Source organism: Quercus suber, unplaced genomic scaffold, assembly GCF_002906115.3.
Source record: "Quercus suber isolate HL8 unplaced genomic scaffold, Cork oak 2.0 scaffold_610, whole genome shotgun sequence".
Classification (NCBI taxonomy): domain Eukaryota; kingdom Viridiplantae; phylum Streptophyta; class Magnoliopsida; order Fagales; family Fagaceae; genus Quercus; species Quercus suber.
In genome coordinates this window covers 65,154-83,174 of record NW_027070053.1, presented here as the reverse complement: position 1 = coordinate 83,174, position 18,021 = coordinate 65,154, and the positions used below count along the sequence as shown (strand labels likewise).

The 18,021-nt window shown below is 35.7% G+C and overlaps 1 protein-coding gene across 1 annotated transcript; it reads left to right on the top strand.

The window, feature by feature from the left end:
- The first annotated feature begins 4,323 nt into the window (after positions 1–4,323).
- Positions 4,324–17,529, top strand: LOC112023005 (UPF0481 protein At3g47200-like). The gene is made up of 5 exons (XM_065765140.1): positions 4,324–4,351; positions 13,346–13,406; positions 14,285–14,412; positions 16,295–16,704; positions 16,767–17,529. Exons 1-5 carry the CDS (start codon positions 4,324–4,326, stop codon positions 17,520–17,522), a joined length of 1,383 nt encoding a protein of 460 aa, XP_065621212.1. The 3' UTR covers positions 17,523–17,529.
- The last annotated feature ends 492 nt before the right edge of the window (positions 17,530–18,021 follow it).

Here is an 18,021-nt window from a genome sequence, read left to right as displayed (position 1 = left end):
TTGGTGAGGTGGTGATTCCCATAATCGCCTTCCTAGAAGGTGGTATGAGAATCCCTATAGGGCCGGTGACGAGGGACTACCTTAGGCATTTTAGATTGGCTCCCACCCAGTGCGCTACTAATGTGTTTAGGATCCTAGGTTGCATCGATGCCTTGAACGAGAAGATGGGGTTGAGGTTAACCCATCATGACGTAAATTGGTGCTACAACCTCTAGCACCTAACGGGTAAGTCCTATTACATGAAGATGAGGGATGATAGAGTCAGGCTCATCTAGTGTCTCCCCGAGTCTAGTAAAGGGTTGAATAAGGATTTTCTCATTGTGTCTGGTGAATGACACGACGGCCTTCACTGCTCGACAGTAGAGGGAGCCAGGTAGGGTAATCGAAATAGGGGAGGGTTGATCTATTATGTTTTCACAGTTTGCATTGTCTTGTTGCTAATAAAAACATGCTTTTTCTTTTGCAGATCCATACGCCTTTGAATGACACTTCCATTTGGTCAATAAGGAAGACTTGGAAACTGTACTTAGGGTAGAGGCCTTTGTGAACGAAGCTGACAACCAAGTTTAGAGCCACTCACAAGATCCTCGAGTATAAATCGATCCAGAAGTCTTTCTCGGATCCCAGATACGTGATCAGAGCCGGGGAAGGATGCGTTGAGGAAGTAGCAATCCAAACTTCCTTCTCCTCCACCCAAGCTTCCACCTCCTTCACCTAAGTCTTTACCTACGCAGACTAGGTCGTCCTCTGTTAAACCGGCCCTGGATCCTCGGCTCGAGCCCACTGATCTGAAGAAGAAGAGGCCTTCCAAAGGCAAAGACCCATTGGATGGGGGGAGATCTCGTCCCTCCTCAGAGGAAGATGAAGTTCGCCGACCTTCTAAGCAGCTGAGGTTCGGGCATCAAGGCAAGGACAAGGAAGTTGCCCAGCAGTCCGAGCCCTAGGCCTAGTTGCCTGTCGCCATGCCTCATGGGAAGCCCTTGATGGATAATGCCTTCCTTAGGGACTTCCAAGGGGGCGATGGTGCTTACGTGGCCGATGCCCTGGAGAAGTCTCTGCTACTCCCTGCTGACATGGCCGAGTTGGGAGGCATAAGGAGGCAGGAGGTTGTCCTTAGCCTCAAGAGGTAACTGGGTATGGTAAGATCTTTGACACTTGTGCCTTCGTTAAGTTTTGTTCCTTAGTTGCAAACTTACTGTGTGCTTGTTTCAATTGGCAGGCTGTACAGGCCACTTTTAGGTTGGAGGAGAAGGCCAATAAGCAGAGTAGGGCCCTGGATCAGAAATACAACAAGCACTTGGATGCCGCGAATACCCTTAAGAACTCTGAGGCTGATCTCAAGAAGGTGAGGGAGGAGCTGAAGGAGATGACGAGGGTAAGAGATAGTATGGTATCTAGCCTAGCTGGCGCTAAAAAATAGGTCGAGGATCAGATGAGGCGTCTGCTAGAAGCTGAGGGTCAGCTGCAGATTGCCAACGAGCATATCATTGACCTGAAGAGGAAATTGCTTGAGGCAGAGGGAGCCAAAGGTGTCGTCGAGTTTACCAGGGATGAAGCCTTGAAGGCCAAAGTAGAGGCTGAGTTTGCTAGGATAGAGGCAGAATGCTCTAAGAAGCAAGTAGAGGAGGAGGCTTTTGTTGAGGGGGTGGCTAAGACCGAGGCTAATCTCAAGGCTCAAGTGCCTGAGGTGTGCAAATGCTACTGCTTCCAAACTTGGAATGAGGCCCTCAACCAAGCTGGGGTTGAGGCCTCGTCTAAGCTTAGGAGGGCCGAGAGGGTGTACTATCCCCCCACCATTCGTGAGGCTACCTTTGCTAATTTTGAAGCTTGCACCGCCCCTAAAGCGATAGACGAAGGACAGATCAGTGCTGACAAGGATCCAATTTCAATTGATAAGTCTGCCAAGGAGACTGACCGCTAAGGGACGTTGGAGGAAGAAGAAATCAGTAACCCAGAAGCGCCCCAGGATGTGATGAAGCCTCCTGCTGACTCCCAAGCCACACTTGTTATTCCTCAGGTCCCTACTACCGAGAAAGAGTCCTCCGAAGTTTCCCCTCTAAGCCAAGATCCCAAGGCATCAGACGAAACCTCTCGGCAGACCCTCTAGGACAAGCTATCTATCAAGTTGAAGAAATAGGCCATCTCGATGGGCTACCCTATTTTGATGGCTTGGGCCACTCTAATCTTGTTTTCTTTTTCATTTTATTTTGTTTTTTGTCTTTGGGATATTGTAATGAAACTATTTTTTGTGTGATGTATCCAATTCGTCTGCATTTATTTCTTCGAATGACGCTTTTATTTATCGTGCTTTAATGCTCTGCTCAATACTCGGCTGATCCTAGCAGTGTGCAAGTAGTGCTTGGATAATTGAAAACGATGGACCCACGATGTAAATTTTGCCTCAAGTTTTAACCGAAAACTGAACAATCTCAACAATGCAATCTGCTTCCCCTTTAGATGAATCATAAAGGATCCTGGCCCACAACGTATACTTTATACAAACATACGTCCTTCATAAACTTGCTAAGCCTAGGGGAGCGTTCCAGCACTTGAAGTGCTTTAAGCGATGCTCATGGGCTTGCTTTCATTTTGCACCTTTATCGAAGTAGGCTGGGGCCAGTGATCCAAGGCACTAGACTCCCCTTTGGCTGCGCTCGAAACTTAAGTGAATGCTTACGCTCTGTTTTGTTGAAAGTAGCTGTTTTGTGAAGTAACTAGTTTCCCCATAGGTTTAAGTCCGAGGACTATACAAGACCTTGGTTCTATCTAGTACTTAATTTTGTGAAATAACTAGTTTCCCTATAGGCTTGAGTCCGAGGACCATCTAAGACCTTGGTTCTGTCTAGTACTTAATTTTGTGAAGTAACTAGTTTCCTTATAGGGTTGAGTCTGAGGACCATGCAAGACCTTGGTTCTGTCTAGTACTTGATTTTGTGAAGTAACTAGTTTCCCCATAGGCTTGAGTCCGAGGACTATGTAAGACCTTGATTCTGTCTAGTACTTAATTTTGTGAAGTAACTAGTTTCTCCATAGGTTTGAGTTCGAGGACCATGTAAGATCTTGGTTCTGTTTAGTGCTTAATTTTATGAAGTAACTAGTTTACCCATAGGTTTGAGTCCGAGGTCCATACAAGACCTTGGTTCTATCTAGTACTTAATCATTACTGTTCGGTGCGAAGGGACTTGTCCTCAGCGTTGGAAAGTTGGCTTCTAAAGGATAGCGGCCTTGGCCTTGCCTTACCGAGGAGGGGTTCTTCCGTAAACTGGGCCCTTAGCCTAACGTTGACCTAGGCAAGGGCGGTTTGGCCTTCCACTCTCATATGTGAAGATAGCCCCATTGCGCCAATTTTTTGCCTTTTCTGATTACGAGGTGTCTCTTGGCTATTCAAGTTGCGTACCTGAGGTTTTAGTGCACGAGGCGTGCCCTCATTAATATCTCTGAGGATTAGTGTAGTTCCAACGGTTGGTGACCCCTTTGGAAATTAGTCAGGGTTAATATCACTCATAACTCTTCCTCCGAATTTCATGCAGATTAATTTCCACCAGCCTTCGCCTCCTATATAAGGTGCTCTAGGGGGCTCGTGCTCTCACATTTTACAAATCCTTGAGTTTGACATGGATTTCAAGTTCTCAATCCTTTAGGTGTTCCCAAGGACTTCGCCAAGGCTATGATTGAGGCCTAGGGAAATGGGATGGCCTTGGATGAGGGCGAGGGCTAGGAAGCCAAGCCCCTTCCAAGGACCACGAATGCCGGCCAGATCTTAGACGACGCAATTGGGGCCAAGGAAGCGGAGGCCGAAGGTGTTTCTACCTTCTAACCACCCAAGAAGGAAGACCTTCCTTTTTCAAACGAGAGCCAAAGCGGGTGTGAATCGCATCAGACTTTCGGTGTGACCAAGTTCGGATCTAACCTCAATGGTAGGACATTCGATGGAGATTTGTAAGATTGCGGAACTGTTGATGCCCAGGTATTGCCGCCTCCAATGCTTAATTATCATGAAACTGGGAGAGAATTAAGGGAACACCTTGGGACGGGGCCGTCAAGCGCTTCCGCTCCTTTTCCTTTCTCATCGTCAGTACCATCCATCAAATGCTCAGGTGTTGTTAGCCTTAAAACAGGCCTGCCTCAGCCTCTCTTTTTGTAATTAGCTTTAGAACAAGCCTGCCCAAGCCTCTGTTTCTACAGTTAGCTTTAGAACAAGCCTGCCTAAGCCACTTAGTGTACGATGTACTTTTTACTTTATTTAATAAAAATACCGCGCTTTTTTCTTGCTTTACTGTAATAACTGTCTCATGAGTGAGTGCGTTGTTGTTTTTCCCTCCAATGGGACTTGGAATTGGTGTTGTGGACGGTAATGAAAAATTGTCTCTCAACTTTAACGAAATCAACGGTGGCACTCAGCTGCTAACTTTAAACAGGCTAACAATGTAGGAACAATTAGGATCATAACCATGTGCTCTGTACCGCTGGTTGCGTAATCACCAAAGAATGTCACCAACGCGTCGATCCTACCATCATATTGACCGTTGCACTCACTGATGCACAAGTTCTTGCTACAGACGGTGCCAATTGTAGGAACTGGGTTTGAGCATCTCTACTGTTTGATGAGTGAACTCAAGCCCAACTAGCCCAATACAATGAATTTGTAGAGAATGAGTTTAAGAACTAGGCCTTAGCAAGGATTACAACGGTTCATATGATGGTCGTCACTATCATACGTAGATGAACTGAGATTATCTAAGAAAGTTTATCCTTGGCACAGTCCGAGGAGCTTTATGGTTATCCTTTTGTCCGCCCCCATGCTTAATTTGCTTTTCCATATTATATAGTCCTCCTCAAACGATTTCCTTCTTCCACTTGTTAATCATCCATGCTCCCCTCTGATTGCCTGTCTCATTAGCTACCTTACCAATCCTCCTGTGAGTTGCAGTAACCAAGGCAGTACTGTTCAGAGGTCATTTTGCCATTAATGCGGCCAAAGAGTTAGTTGTGTGCATTTAATGTGGAGGTGACAATTTCTCCTTGAACTGTTCCTCCACCACCCTTCCCTGGATGGCCCATCATACTTGTCTTTTTCTTGGAGTGCTTAGGGAGGTTGCCCTTGGTAGTGTGCTGCCCTTAGTTCCATAGGTCTCGGACGGCCGAGGACAAGGTCATCCTCGATGATGTTTATTGGCAACCTGGGCTTTCCACGCTCATTCTCGGACGATTCCTACTCCTCAGCGTGGGCTTTGGGCTTAATGCAAGGTGAGTCAGGGTCGTCAAATTCTTAGGCCCCGCAATAGCCCCTCATAATCCTGCTGTCCGAACCTTCAGACAGGGATGAGGATTTTGATGTCCTTGGGCCTTTGTCATGGCTCATCTAATCTTGTCCTATGTTAGCGTTGGAATCTTTCCACTTGTTCAATGCACGCTTCTGGCGTTTCAATATATGGCGCGCACCCCTATTAAGTTCTGGCGGCTCTATACTCCCTACGTTTAATAGTGTGATAGTAACCCAACGATGGGGATCTTTTGCCATTATGGGCGGGAAACCCCGCACATTTGTTTTTTGATTGAGGGTATAAATACCCACTTGAATTGATTTGTCTCTTTACTTTAGCATTCAAGAGTTCTTGCGTACGCACTTTAAATTCGACCCACCTTGCATTAAGCCCAAAGCCCACACCGAGGAGTAGGAACCATCCGAGGATGAGCGTGGAAAGCTCAGGCTGCCAATAAACATCGCCGAGGACAACCTTGTCCTCGGTCGTCTGAGACCTATGGAACTAAGGGCAGCACACTACCATGGGCGGCGTCCCTAAGCACCCCAAGAAAAAGACAAGTATGATTGGCCATCCAGGGAGGCGTGGTAGAGGAACAGTTCAAGGAGAAGCCGTCACCTCCACATTAAATGCGCACAACTAACTCTCTGGCCGTATTAATGGTAAGATGACCTCTAAACAGTGTTGCCTTGGTTGCTGCAACTCACAGGAGGATTGGTAAGGTGGCTGATGAGACAGGCAGTCAAAGGGGAGCATGGATGATCAACAAGTAGAAGAAGGAGATCGTTTGAGGAGGACTATATAATATGGAAAAGCAGATTAAGCAAGGGGGCGGACAAAGGATAACCACAAAGCTCCTTGGACTGTGCCGAGGATAAACTTTCTTAGATAATCTCAGTTCATCTACGTACGATTATGACGACCATCATATGAACTGTTGTAATCCTTGCTAAGGCCTAGTTCTTAAACCTATTCTCTACAAATTCATTGTATTGGGCTAGTTGCGCTTGAGTTCACTCATCAAATAGTAGAGGTGCTCAAACTCAGTCCTTACAAAGCTCGTTTGGATGGAAAAAATCCTCCAAAGTACTAATAATTCAAATGACAACAAATTAAAGATAGGATTTTTAAGTCTTTCAAAACATTTTTTTTTTCAGAGAAAATGTGTATAATTAGATATATATATATATATATATATATATATATATATATATAACATTAATTTATACTCTCATATACATACAAAATTTTATTTATAGTGATTATTTAATTTTTGCACAATTAAATCAAGAGTTCAAAAGAATTATGTTGAAATAGAACAATATATATGTGTGTATATTTATTAATTATATGCAAAGTATAAATTGAGTGGAAAGGAAATCAAGTGTACAATAGTAGTATTTATTATAATGGATAAAAAAAAATATAAATTGAATGGTTGTGCTGAAGTATAGATTAAATTGTATGCATAATAATTCAGAAAGATAAAAGTATAATTTTTTAATAATGAGTAAAATAAAGTATGCTTTTATTTTTGAGAATTTTTTTTTTGAATTTCATAGTGTGTTTGGCACAGCTTTTAGCATTATTTTTTAACTTTTAATTTTTATGTACAGCTTTTTAAAATCTCAATTTTTTTCTCACTTTTTTATTTATTTACTTTTTCCCACTTTTTCTCACTGTTTTAAAGTACAGGTATACTTTAGGACATTTTTAGCGAAAACTAGATAAGTTGTGTTCTCCAATGGATTTGCTTATCCATAAACTTGAGGATTTTTATGTAGAGATGGATGAAATTAATAAAGAGGAAACCTTGAAAATTAATTTTAGAGAGATAGGAAACAAGTGTTTAAAGACAAAAAAATATAAATGAATTTTTGGTTAAACTTATTTGAAAGTAAATTTTTTTTATAATAATAAGGGTTAAGGTTCATTTTTTGAATGACCAAAATAAAAATCTTAACTCAAAAAACTACCATTACTTTAATAAATAGCTAAAAATATATAATATAACTTATCAAATTATTCAAACAAATTTTTGTCAAGAAATCATTTAAATCGACAACAGACAAATATATGACATACATGTAAACATAGCTTTTACAAAAACAATGAATTCAAATTGACTTAATAAAATTAATAAAAAGAAGTAGAAAAATGAAAGGATGGCAAACTTTGTATAAATTTTTGCGCATTGAATATTACTCTCATACATGTAAACTTCAGGTTATGGTTTGCTTATATATATAGGTGAGGAAAAATGTAACTATTATTTGAATGATTATTGTGATTTACTGATAATAATTAATAAATTAAAATCTTTTTTTTCTAATATAATGAAAATGAGACAATTGATTGTCATTTAAAGTAATTAAAACAATAGAGATATCACGCTCATACGTACTTGTATTACCTTGGAAAACAAAGAATGACCCTTTGTTTGCCGCTCTTTGTATTACATTTGTGTTTGACTATTTAAAATTTGATATCTCAAAAAAAAAAAAAAAACACTATTTAAAATTTGAAACTAAATAAAATTCTATTACAATTCCAAAAATGATCATTGATTGAAGTAAATATATAAATGATAATTTTGTTGACAATATATATATATATATATATACACTGTGTTCTAAAAAAAAAAAAAAAAAAAAAACCAACAATGTTTTAGTAGCTCCACTTACAATGTCCCGGCTACTCATGTACTAATGTGAGTGTTGTTATTTGGAATTAGCTTTGAGAGCCAAAATCTGAAAGCATAGGATTGAAAAGCTGATCCAAAGAGTATATTGCTAGCTTTGATATCTTGACGCACAATATGTGGTTTAATTTCCTCATGAATGTAGGCAACTGCTCGAGCAATTCCCAATGAAACCTTTCGCCGCGCTTTCCAGTTGAATTTAGTTCTATTTTCCGCACTACCTAGCAATTTAAGAGAGCAAATGTGATATGCATATGTCCCTCATGAAAGTAAAAGAAAATGAACGCAGTCTTTGTCATTATACTTGAATATCAAAATTTTGAAATATGCATAGTATATATATATATATATATGTATATATACCGAGTAATGTTTGAGAAAGGCTATTGTTTTCCATATAGTAGTAAACAAGAATTTTATGAGGACCATCAACGCAACCACCATGCAGCTCAACAAGATTTTCATGCTTAATATTGGACAGCGAAGCTATTTCAGACATAAATTCATTGTGTCCTTGACTTGATTCAGCTGAAAGCATTTTAACAGCGACAACCCTACCATCTTGAAGTTTTCCCTATAGTCCAACCAAAAAGTCAGTGGTGAAATGTATGCATTCTATATGTATAGTTAACGCCAAAACTTAGAGAAAGTTCAATTAAATTTTAAATTGAAATTCAATTTTATGCCGCGTGTTCCATCTAATTTTTAAATTTTTGTGACAAGTGAATTATTAGGTAAAAAAATCAAAGAGTCTAAATCTAATTATATTTTAAATTGAATTTCAATTGAAGTTTAACTTTATGCCATGTGTCTTATCTAATTTTTTTTTTTTTTTTTATATTTTATAGTAAGTGAATTGTTGGGTGCAAAAACCGAAAATTTCAAATTCAATTATATATATATATATATACAATGAGAAACCATTAAATATTTTAGAAATTCATAACATAAAAAATTTGTAAGTTTTAACTTTAATATTATGTATAATTTGAATTCAAATATGTGTAAAATTGTAATTATTTTTAAATGTACCCATTCATATGCATAAGGTTATATACTAAGGGCAATGCAAGGCTAACACCAGGTGTACTATTAATTAAGCTACCTTGTTTAGTTATTTTATATGTTTGGCCCCTAAATAACTAAATAAAAAACAAGAGAGGAAGGGGAAAAGAGAATACATGCCTTATAAACAGAGCCGAACCCTCCTGCGCCAATCTTATTGGATTTGTGGAAGCCATTGGTGGCAATCTTCAATTCCTTATGTGAGAAGGTATGCATGTTTCCAAGATTTTGTATTCCTGGTTTTGTGAAGGGTTTAGCCAAATTTCATTATGAGTAAATAATTAACTAATCAAACATATAATATGCCATGTCATATTTTAATAACTTAGAAGTTTTGATCATTTGATAGTTATTGTAATAAGTGAGAGGGATTTTATTTTTCTTTCTTGGGGGAGAAAAATAGGAGAGAGGAATTTGAAACTCAAATCTTCTAATAAAAAATAGTAAACAATATTACTAAATTACAAAATTCTTGACAAATTAATAGTAAATTATCTTTGGAATTCTAAAGGTTCTTTCCTTAAAAATAAAAAGTAAAAAAAAAATAATTTTAAAGTTTCTCAATACAAAATTTGCTTATCAATAAGAAAACTAGGCTTACTTTCAAAAGGATGCCATGTAAAAGAGAATTAAACAAAACAATGCTATAGGATTATCATTTTCTTGGGATTCTGATAAAAAGGATAAAAACAGCATTGTTTCAACTATAAGTTAAGACTTTTTTGGCCTAAGTATGGGGTAAGCATCTCTCACAAATTATAGCTATATCGGATGAACTAAAACTTTCTCTTACATTATTGGCAATAAACAGCTCAAATATGATCGACTAATATTGCAGCTTCATAGGACTTAAAGTTCTCTCTCTCTCTCTCTCTCTCTCTCTCTCTCTATATATATATATATATATAGAGAGAGAGAGAGAGAGAGAGAGAGAGAGAGAGAGAGAGAGAAAAGGGATTCATATCCTGTGCAATATCTAGGGTATTGCATGGGGTGCAATACCTAAATTCTCAGCCATAGATTCAATCTAATGGCTTAAATCATTGACACCTCACCAAATAACAAAAAGACTATTTTACCCTTAAAAAATTTCACAGCCCGCCTATTGTTTCAGCCTGCCCACTGTTTTGGTAAGTTTGATGAGTAAACTTTCATAAAATCAAAGTTTTTTTTTTTTTCCTTGCATAGCTATCGCTCCCTGCCTCTCTTTCAACCCATTCTCTACCTCTCCCTCAATCCACTGTCACAGCAGCCCCAGCTCATACCCAGACACTGAAACTTAGCATTTGAAACCAAACCCCCAAACACTTACTCTCCCTCTTTCTCGTGTGTGAAGCTGTCCCAAGTCCCAACTCTCATGGAGTGAAGGTCTCTCTGAAGGAACAAAGCCATTGGCCAAATTGGTGGTTCTGACAATACTTGGCCATTGTATCATCGGAAAATCCCCAAAATCCCCTTTGTGATAGTCACCGCAGGTCCATCCCCAACATAGAAGAAGATCGAGCAAGACAAGAGCAGAACACAGAAAGACGACAGAAGTCAGAAGAACAACCTCATACTCCTCTGCTTCTTTCGACCATGCATGCTTCAATCTCGATCTAGGACNAAAGATAGGATTTTAGAGTCTTTCAAAAGATTTTTTTTCCCCAGAGAAAATGTGTATAATTAGATATATATATATATATATATAACATTAATTTATACTCTCATATACATACAAAATTTTATTTATAGTGATTATTTAATTTTTGCACAATTAAATCAAGAGTTCAAAAGAATTATGTTGAAATAGAACAATATATATGTGTGTATATTTATTAATTATATGCAAAGTATAAATTGAGTGGAAAGGAAATCAAGTGTACAATAGTAGTATTTATTATAATGGATAAAAAAAAATATAAATTGAATGGTTGTGCTGAAGTATAGATTAAATTGTATGCATAATAATTCAGAAAGATAAAAGTATAATTTTTTAATAATGAGTAAAATAAAGTATGCTTTTATTTTTGAGAATTTTTTTTTTGAATTTCATAGTGTGTTTGGCACAGCTTTTAGCATTATTTTTTAACTTTTAATTTTTATGTACAGCTTTTTAAAATCTCAATTTTTTTCTCACTTTTTTATTTATTTACTTTTTCCCACTTTTTCTCACTGTTTTAAAGTACAGGTATACTTTAGGACATTTTTAGCGAAAACTAGATAAGTTGTGTTCTCCAATGGATTTGCTTATCCATAAACTTGAGGATTTTTATGTAGAGATGGATGAAATTAATAAAGAGGAAACCTTGAAAATTAATTTTAGAGAGATAGGAAACAAGTGTTTAAAGACAAAAAAATATAAATGAATTTTTGGTTAAACTTATTTGAAAGTAAATTTTTTTTATAATAATAAGGGTTAAGGTTCATTTTTGAATGACCAAAATAAAAATCTTAACTCAAAAAACTACCATTACTTTAATAAATAGCTAAAAATATATAATATAACTTATCAAATTATTCAAACAAATTTTTGTCAAGAAATCATTTAAATCGACAACAGACAAATATATGACATACATGTAAACATAGCTTTTACAAAAACAATGAATTCAAATTGACTTAATAAAATTAATAAAAAGAAGTAGAAAAATGAAAGGATGGCAAACTTTGTATAAATTTTTGCGCATTGAATATTACTCTCATACATGTAAACTTCAGGTTATGGTTTGCTTATATATATAGGTGAGGAAAAATGTAACTATTATTTGAATGATTATTGTGATTTACTGATAATAATTAATAAATTAAAATCTTTTTTTTCTAATATAATGAAAATGAGACAATTGATTGTCATTTAAAGTAATTAAAACAATAGAGATATCACGCTCATACGTACTTGTATTACCTTGGAAAACAAAGAATGACCCTTTGTTTGCCGCTCTTTGTATTACATTTGTGTTTGACTATTTAAAATTTGATATCTCAAAAAAAAAAAAAAAAACACTATTTAAAATTTGAAACTAAATAAAATTCTATTACAATTCCAAAAATGATCATTGATTGAAGTAAATATATAAATGATAATTTTGTTGACAATATATATATATATATATATACACTGTGTTCAAAAAAAAAAAAAAAAAAAAGCCTACCTTTTAAAAGAGTTTTTCATTATAATTGAATAACTTCCCAGAAAAAGATAATAAACATTAGCAAAATTCCTAGTAATACACTTTTACCCATAAAATAAACCCATAGTAATAGAAAAACAAAAACTACATTACTAAGTAAAAATTAAATATATAAATGGTTTAACCAACTACGTTCTTTTTCTTATAGAAATGGAACAATCTTCAATACGAACAATTCACACACTCTAACTAATTATTTTAATAATATTATATGATTTTAAGTGCTTAAATTGTTTATCCTATTAACTATTGTTTTTTCCAAAACCAAAATCGAACTCTATCATTCAAAATGACTAGTCATTTACAATCAGATTTCTAGGATGATGATGGTAGACGATGATAGCTTGTCCATGCATCATGAGTAATCACCTAGCTAGTTTATCCACGTTTTTTAAATATTTTTTTTACAAGTATCACCTAATCTATATATATATATATATAATCGAAACCTTTAAAGCTCCCACAATTTTCCACGTCACCATTATTTTCTTTTTCTTTTTATTTTAGATTCTTTTTATTCTAGGTTTTATATCTTCTTATATTTATCAGTTTTACAATAGTTTAGTTTAAGTAAAACTTTATTAGATATATTTTGTTGGCCTCTCCAAAGCTTATCACATCATTATTATTATCTATATATAATATAAAATTGATGATTAAAAATTAATTATAATTTTTTAAGATACCTCACGTTAGAATTATAAAAAATAAAAAAAAAATTACTCACTCTAGGTTTCCAAAAAAAAAAAAAAAAACTCACATAATACATTAGATTTAAAAAAAAAAAAAAAAAAAAAGGACTCACCAAAAAAAAAAAACTTTAGGATTAAGAAAAAAAGAGAGAGACACTTGGTAGGACTCTCTCTTCTCTCCTTAAAACCCTAAACTTAACGTCACTATAAGATTAAAAAAATAAGAAGGAGAGAGACTCACGTAAAAGAAAGAAAAAAAAAATGTAGGTTTTGTCTTTTTTATTTGCTTCCATATGTGCCTGATATTTTCATTATATCTTATTGTTTTATTATGTTTAGAATTGATTTTCCTCTAAGTATTTGGGTTAATCTCTATATTTTGATAGTGTTTTTGTGGGTTTGGTTTTTGGGTTGAAATTTCTAATAATTATTTTATATTGTATATTGCAGATGAAGCATTTCCATTTTTTGGAGAAAAATCAAAGCTGCAACCTATGTCTTCCAGCCCAAGGTATGGTAAATTTTTATTTGGTATATTATATATGAATTTTTTGAATTTGAAGGGTTTTGTTTGGTTTTGAAGTAGAATTTAGGGATTCTATAAAATTTGGAAGCTTTAAGTTTTGGGGTTTTTGGTATTTGCGTCTCAGTAGGTTAATCTTAATTCTTTACCTTATATGTTCTTGCTTTATTGAGAATTTTTATTTGGGTTCATGTGATTTTTTGTTTTCTTAATTGAAGCTTTGATTCTTGGTTGATTAATTATTTATTTGGATTCATTTCAATTAATTATTTATTTGGATTCAACTTAAAAGATAATGGAATTAGGTGTTATAAATTCCAACTTTTTCTTTTGGTTTTTCAAGGTTATTAACCTTAGTGGGATCATTCTTCCTAAAATTTCTAGGTTCAGCAGTGTATGTACCTCTTGCCTTTCTATTGGTATTTCTAAGAAAGTTTTTAAAATTTTTGGCAAGATAGGCAATCTCTGTAGCAGAGAGCTCATCATCAAATCCACCACCATCAACATCATCAACTGACTTAAGAGCCATTGATTTGGATTTGTTCACTTTAGGTAGGTCAGACTCATAGGACTGAAGAGATCCTACAAGCTCATCAACAGGGATGGAGTCCACATCCTTGCTTTCAGACTTTCAGTGATGGTAGTCACTTTGGTTCTAAAGTCTTCAGTTAATGATCTAAGTATCTTCCTAACAATTTTAGGTTGATCATAGACTTCACCCAAATTAAAAGCAGAATTGACAATATCATTTAATTTAGCATAGAATTCACCAAAAGATTCATCATCAGACATTCTAATGCTTTCAAATCTAGAGGTCAATTGTTGCAATTTATTGATCTTAACTGCCTTTGTGCCTTCATGCACAGTTTGGAGGATTTTCCAAGCAATATGAGCAACCTCAACATTAGAGATTCTCTTAAATTCCTCCATCGAAACAGTGTTGAAGATGGCATTCATAACTTTGCTATTGAAGTCAGCTGCTTCTTTTTCAGAAGTTTGCCACTCACTCACAGGAGTAGTGGGCTTCTCCCATCCATACTCAACGGAATTCCAGACTCTCTCATCAATGGATTTCAGGAATGTTTTCATCCTTACTTTCCAATAAGCATAGTTATTCCCATCAAAGTGAGGAGGAACAAACAGAGAGTGTCCATACTCCATGACAACAGGGGTTAAGGATCAACTCAGAGATCAAGAAATCTCCAACAAAAGAGCTACCTGCTCTGATACCACTTGTACGGTTTTAGACTCCTTAAAACAACCAGATTGGTTAGCCTAGATTAATTAGCCAAGTTGTTACTTAGTCAAATTATGCAATTCTAGGTTAAAGCAATCAAATAATCATATCAAGTTATAAAGCAGGGGAAAATAAGTGAACACAAGATATGATGACCCAGGAAACCACACGGTAAAAAACTGGGGAGGATTTGACCTAGCTATCCTCAAGGTAAACCTGAATTCACTATGCGAAAGAATCGAAGTTCATACAAAAGGACTTCAAGCTCCCCGCTTGACTTCCTAATGCTACCCATCAGTAGAACTTACTGACACGACCACGTGCAAACTCCGAATCCATGGACTCCTTCTTTCTTGGATTCTTCAATCAGCTACAAGCACTCACGCTTGATATTCTTTAAGTTTCAATGGTAGCAACCAAGTTGATCATCAAGATATTGATATTATCTCTAACTTGAAAACCCTAAGTTTTGTGTAAAGGAAAGCTCCTCTAGATCTCACAAGAGATTTACACAAAACAGCAATGTATGAGCAACAATACAATTGGAGCAACCTTCAAAAACGTGGCTAGGGTTTAGTTTATATACCTAGGGTAAAAACATAAAACCCTAAACGTTTAATGAAGTAGGGCTGAGTTGGAAATTCTGCAGAAAAATCAATCTGTGCGATTTTCGATCGATCGAGTCTATTCTTCGATCGATTGAGCCAGGCTGAAAGTCCCAAGTACTTCTGCAGCCACTCGATTCCAACTTTACAATAATAAACCAACTTTGAGCAAGCCTAAACAAGACTAAATACATTGTTTTGATCATGGTTTGCCAACATTACAAATTAGAGTTTTAAATACATAAAATCCTAAGACCTTAGAACCTAACATGTTCCATGTTTTGAATTGTTTATATTGTTATTATTACGACTAAATAAGATTTGTTTTTATCTTTGTAGTTTGTATCATTTTTTAGAGTGTGTATATATATAACTTTTGGGAATTTTGCTTTATTAATTTAAGAATTGTAAATTACTTTGTAGGTTTCAGTAACTATGCACCTACAGTAAGACATTGACAATATAAGCATATATATATATATATATAGTATTAGCATTTTATAAAAATATTTCTTATAACCCAATAACATTCTACGTTAGACAATACTTCTAAACTATAGAAAAGCATAGAAGTTAAATATTTCTTCCCATTGTATTTTATTTAATTATGACAGACCTATTTTTTTTTAAACGCTAACTAACAAAATGTCTATAATATGCATATTATTAACCCAAATTTCTATTTCTAAATTTCTTAGATTTTATTTTATCAATCTTTTTTTCTTTTAAGTTTTTGGTGGGCAAATCAGTCTCTTACTAATTCTTTTACCTTAACGTGATGTTGGTTAATTGTCCTTTTATTTAACTATCCCGTGTATCGCACGGGTTAGCAACTAGTATTTCTAATGCTAGTGGGTTTTGTGTTTGTCCTAAGGAAATTTAAGGAAGACAATTTGGGAGACGGAAGAATAAGCTAGCGCAGAAATTCAACTAGCAATTGCTTCAATGAATAATAAAGATCAAAATACTCAAAAGGAAGCAAACATTTCAGGTGGAATTAGAAATAAAAATGATGAGTTGGTAATTGAAACTAGAAAAATCTTCAAAAGGCCCTAGAAAAATCTTCAAAAGGCCCGAGATTCAACCATCAACTCAGTGTCTTATCTACATGGTTCCACGCCGCCTTCGAAAATGGAAGGAAGAAGCCTACACTCCTCAGGTAGTTTCAATTGGCCCGTTTCACCACAAAAACAAAGGATTGAGAGCCATGGAAGAGCATAAAGAGAGATACTTCGGGAGTTTCATGCAACGGAGTGCGATAAAGTTGGAGTATTTAGTAGGTACAATAAGGGAAATGGAAGAAAGCATTCGCGGGTGTTATGCAGAGACTACTGAACTTACCAGTGATAGGTTTGTGAAAATGATATTGATGGATGCGAGCTTCATTCTTGAGCTTTTCTTCAGATTTAGTTCAAGAAGTTGGACAAGTGATGATCCTATGTTTGTGAAACCAACTAACCAAGGGCAAGTGCTATAAGGCTTGACTTGCTATTACTTGAAAATCAGCTTCAATTCTTTGTTATTGAGAGACTACACCACCTTGCATTTCCATCTCTCTCAGATTACAATGGTTTACTTGAGCTTTCTTATAACTACTTTGGGCACTTCAACATGCAGTCCTTGCAGGCCCTTCCCAATGTGAAAATAGAACACTTCACCGATCTTCTTCCAACCTTCCAGATACCTCCACTAGAGAAGCAACAAAAAAAAGGTAATCAACAGAATGACCTTTTAAACACTGCAACACAACTCCACGAGGCAGGAGTAAAATTCGAGGTTGTTACAAGTGAACGCCGATTTGACATAAAATTTGAAAAAGGAGTGTTGAAAATCCCCCCGTTAAAATTAGACAATTGGACTGAAGTTGTTACTCGAAACATTATGGCGTTAGAGCAAACTCGTTATATAAAAGATACATACTTTACTGATTACTTATTCTTGATGGATTCACTTATTAATACTAGAAAAGATGTAGATTTTCTTTGTGGTAAACAAATCTTGGTCAATTACCTAGGCGACAACAGTGCAGCAAATTCTATGATTAACAATCTTAACAAAGGAATCGAATGGATAGCGGTAAGAAATGATTACATTGATCTCTATAATAAATTGAATAGTTTCTATGAGAATCATTGGCACAGAAGGCAGGCAACATTAAAACGTGAATATTTTAGCACCCCTTGGAGAGGCGCTTCAACATTGGCTGCTATTGTTCTTCTGGTGCTCACTTTTATACAAACAGCATGCTCTATCTTCAAGTAGCATGGGTTCAGAGGATATATAATTTAGATGGTTGTTTCTGTTCGATGGAATTGATCTTGCCTATCTAAAATAAATTATGTATTTCTTTCTTTGTTATCATTGTTAATCTAATTGATCTTGACTATGTAAAATACAAGATTGTTGTGTTTCAGCATCCTTGTAGAGTACTAGTATTGTATTTCCACTCTAAAATGCCTGGAAGTATGAAAGCCAACCATCAATAAATACTTCATTGGACGTGTTGAAAAATACATAACTCTGATATATAAGTATTACTTGTGTATGCAGGTTATCTTGATCAATATTGTGTCTGTAGCTTTGAGCTAGGACTCATGGGCTGGGCTTATGTCTTCCCTTTTGGGCCTCTCATAAAATAGACCGAAACACTTGTGGGCCCTCTTCATTTGAGTGTTGGCCCATTTAGCCCATTGGGTTGAAATTTGGGTTTTTTATTAATTGACAAAATTTTTGGGCTTTTTTAGGCCTGATTTCAGTAAGA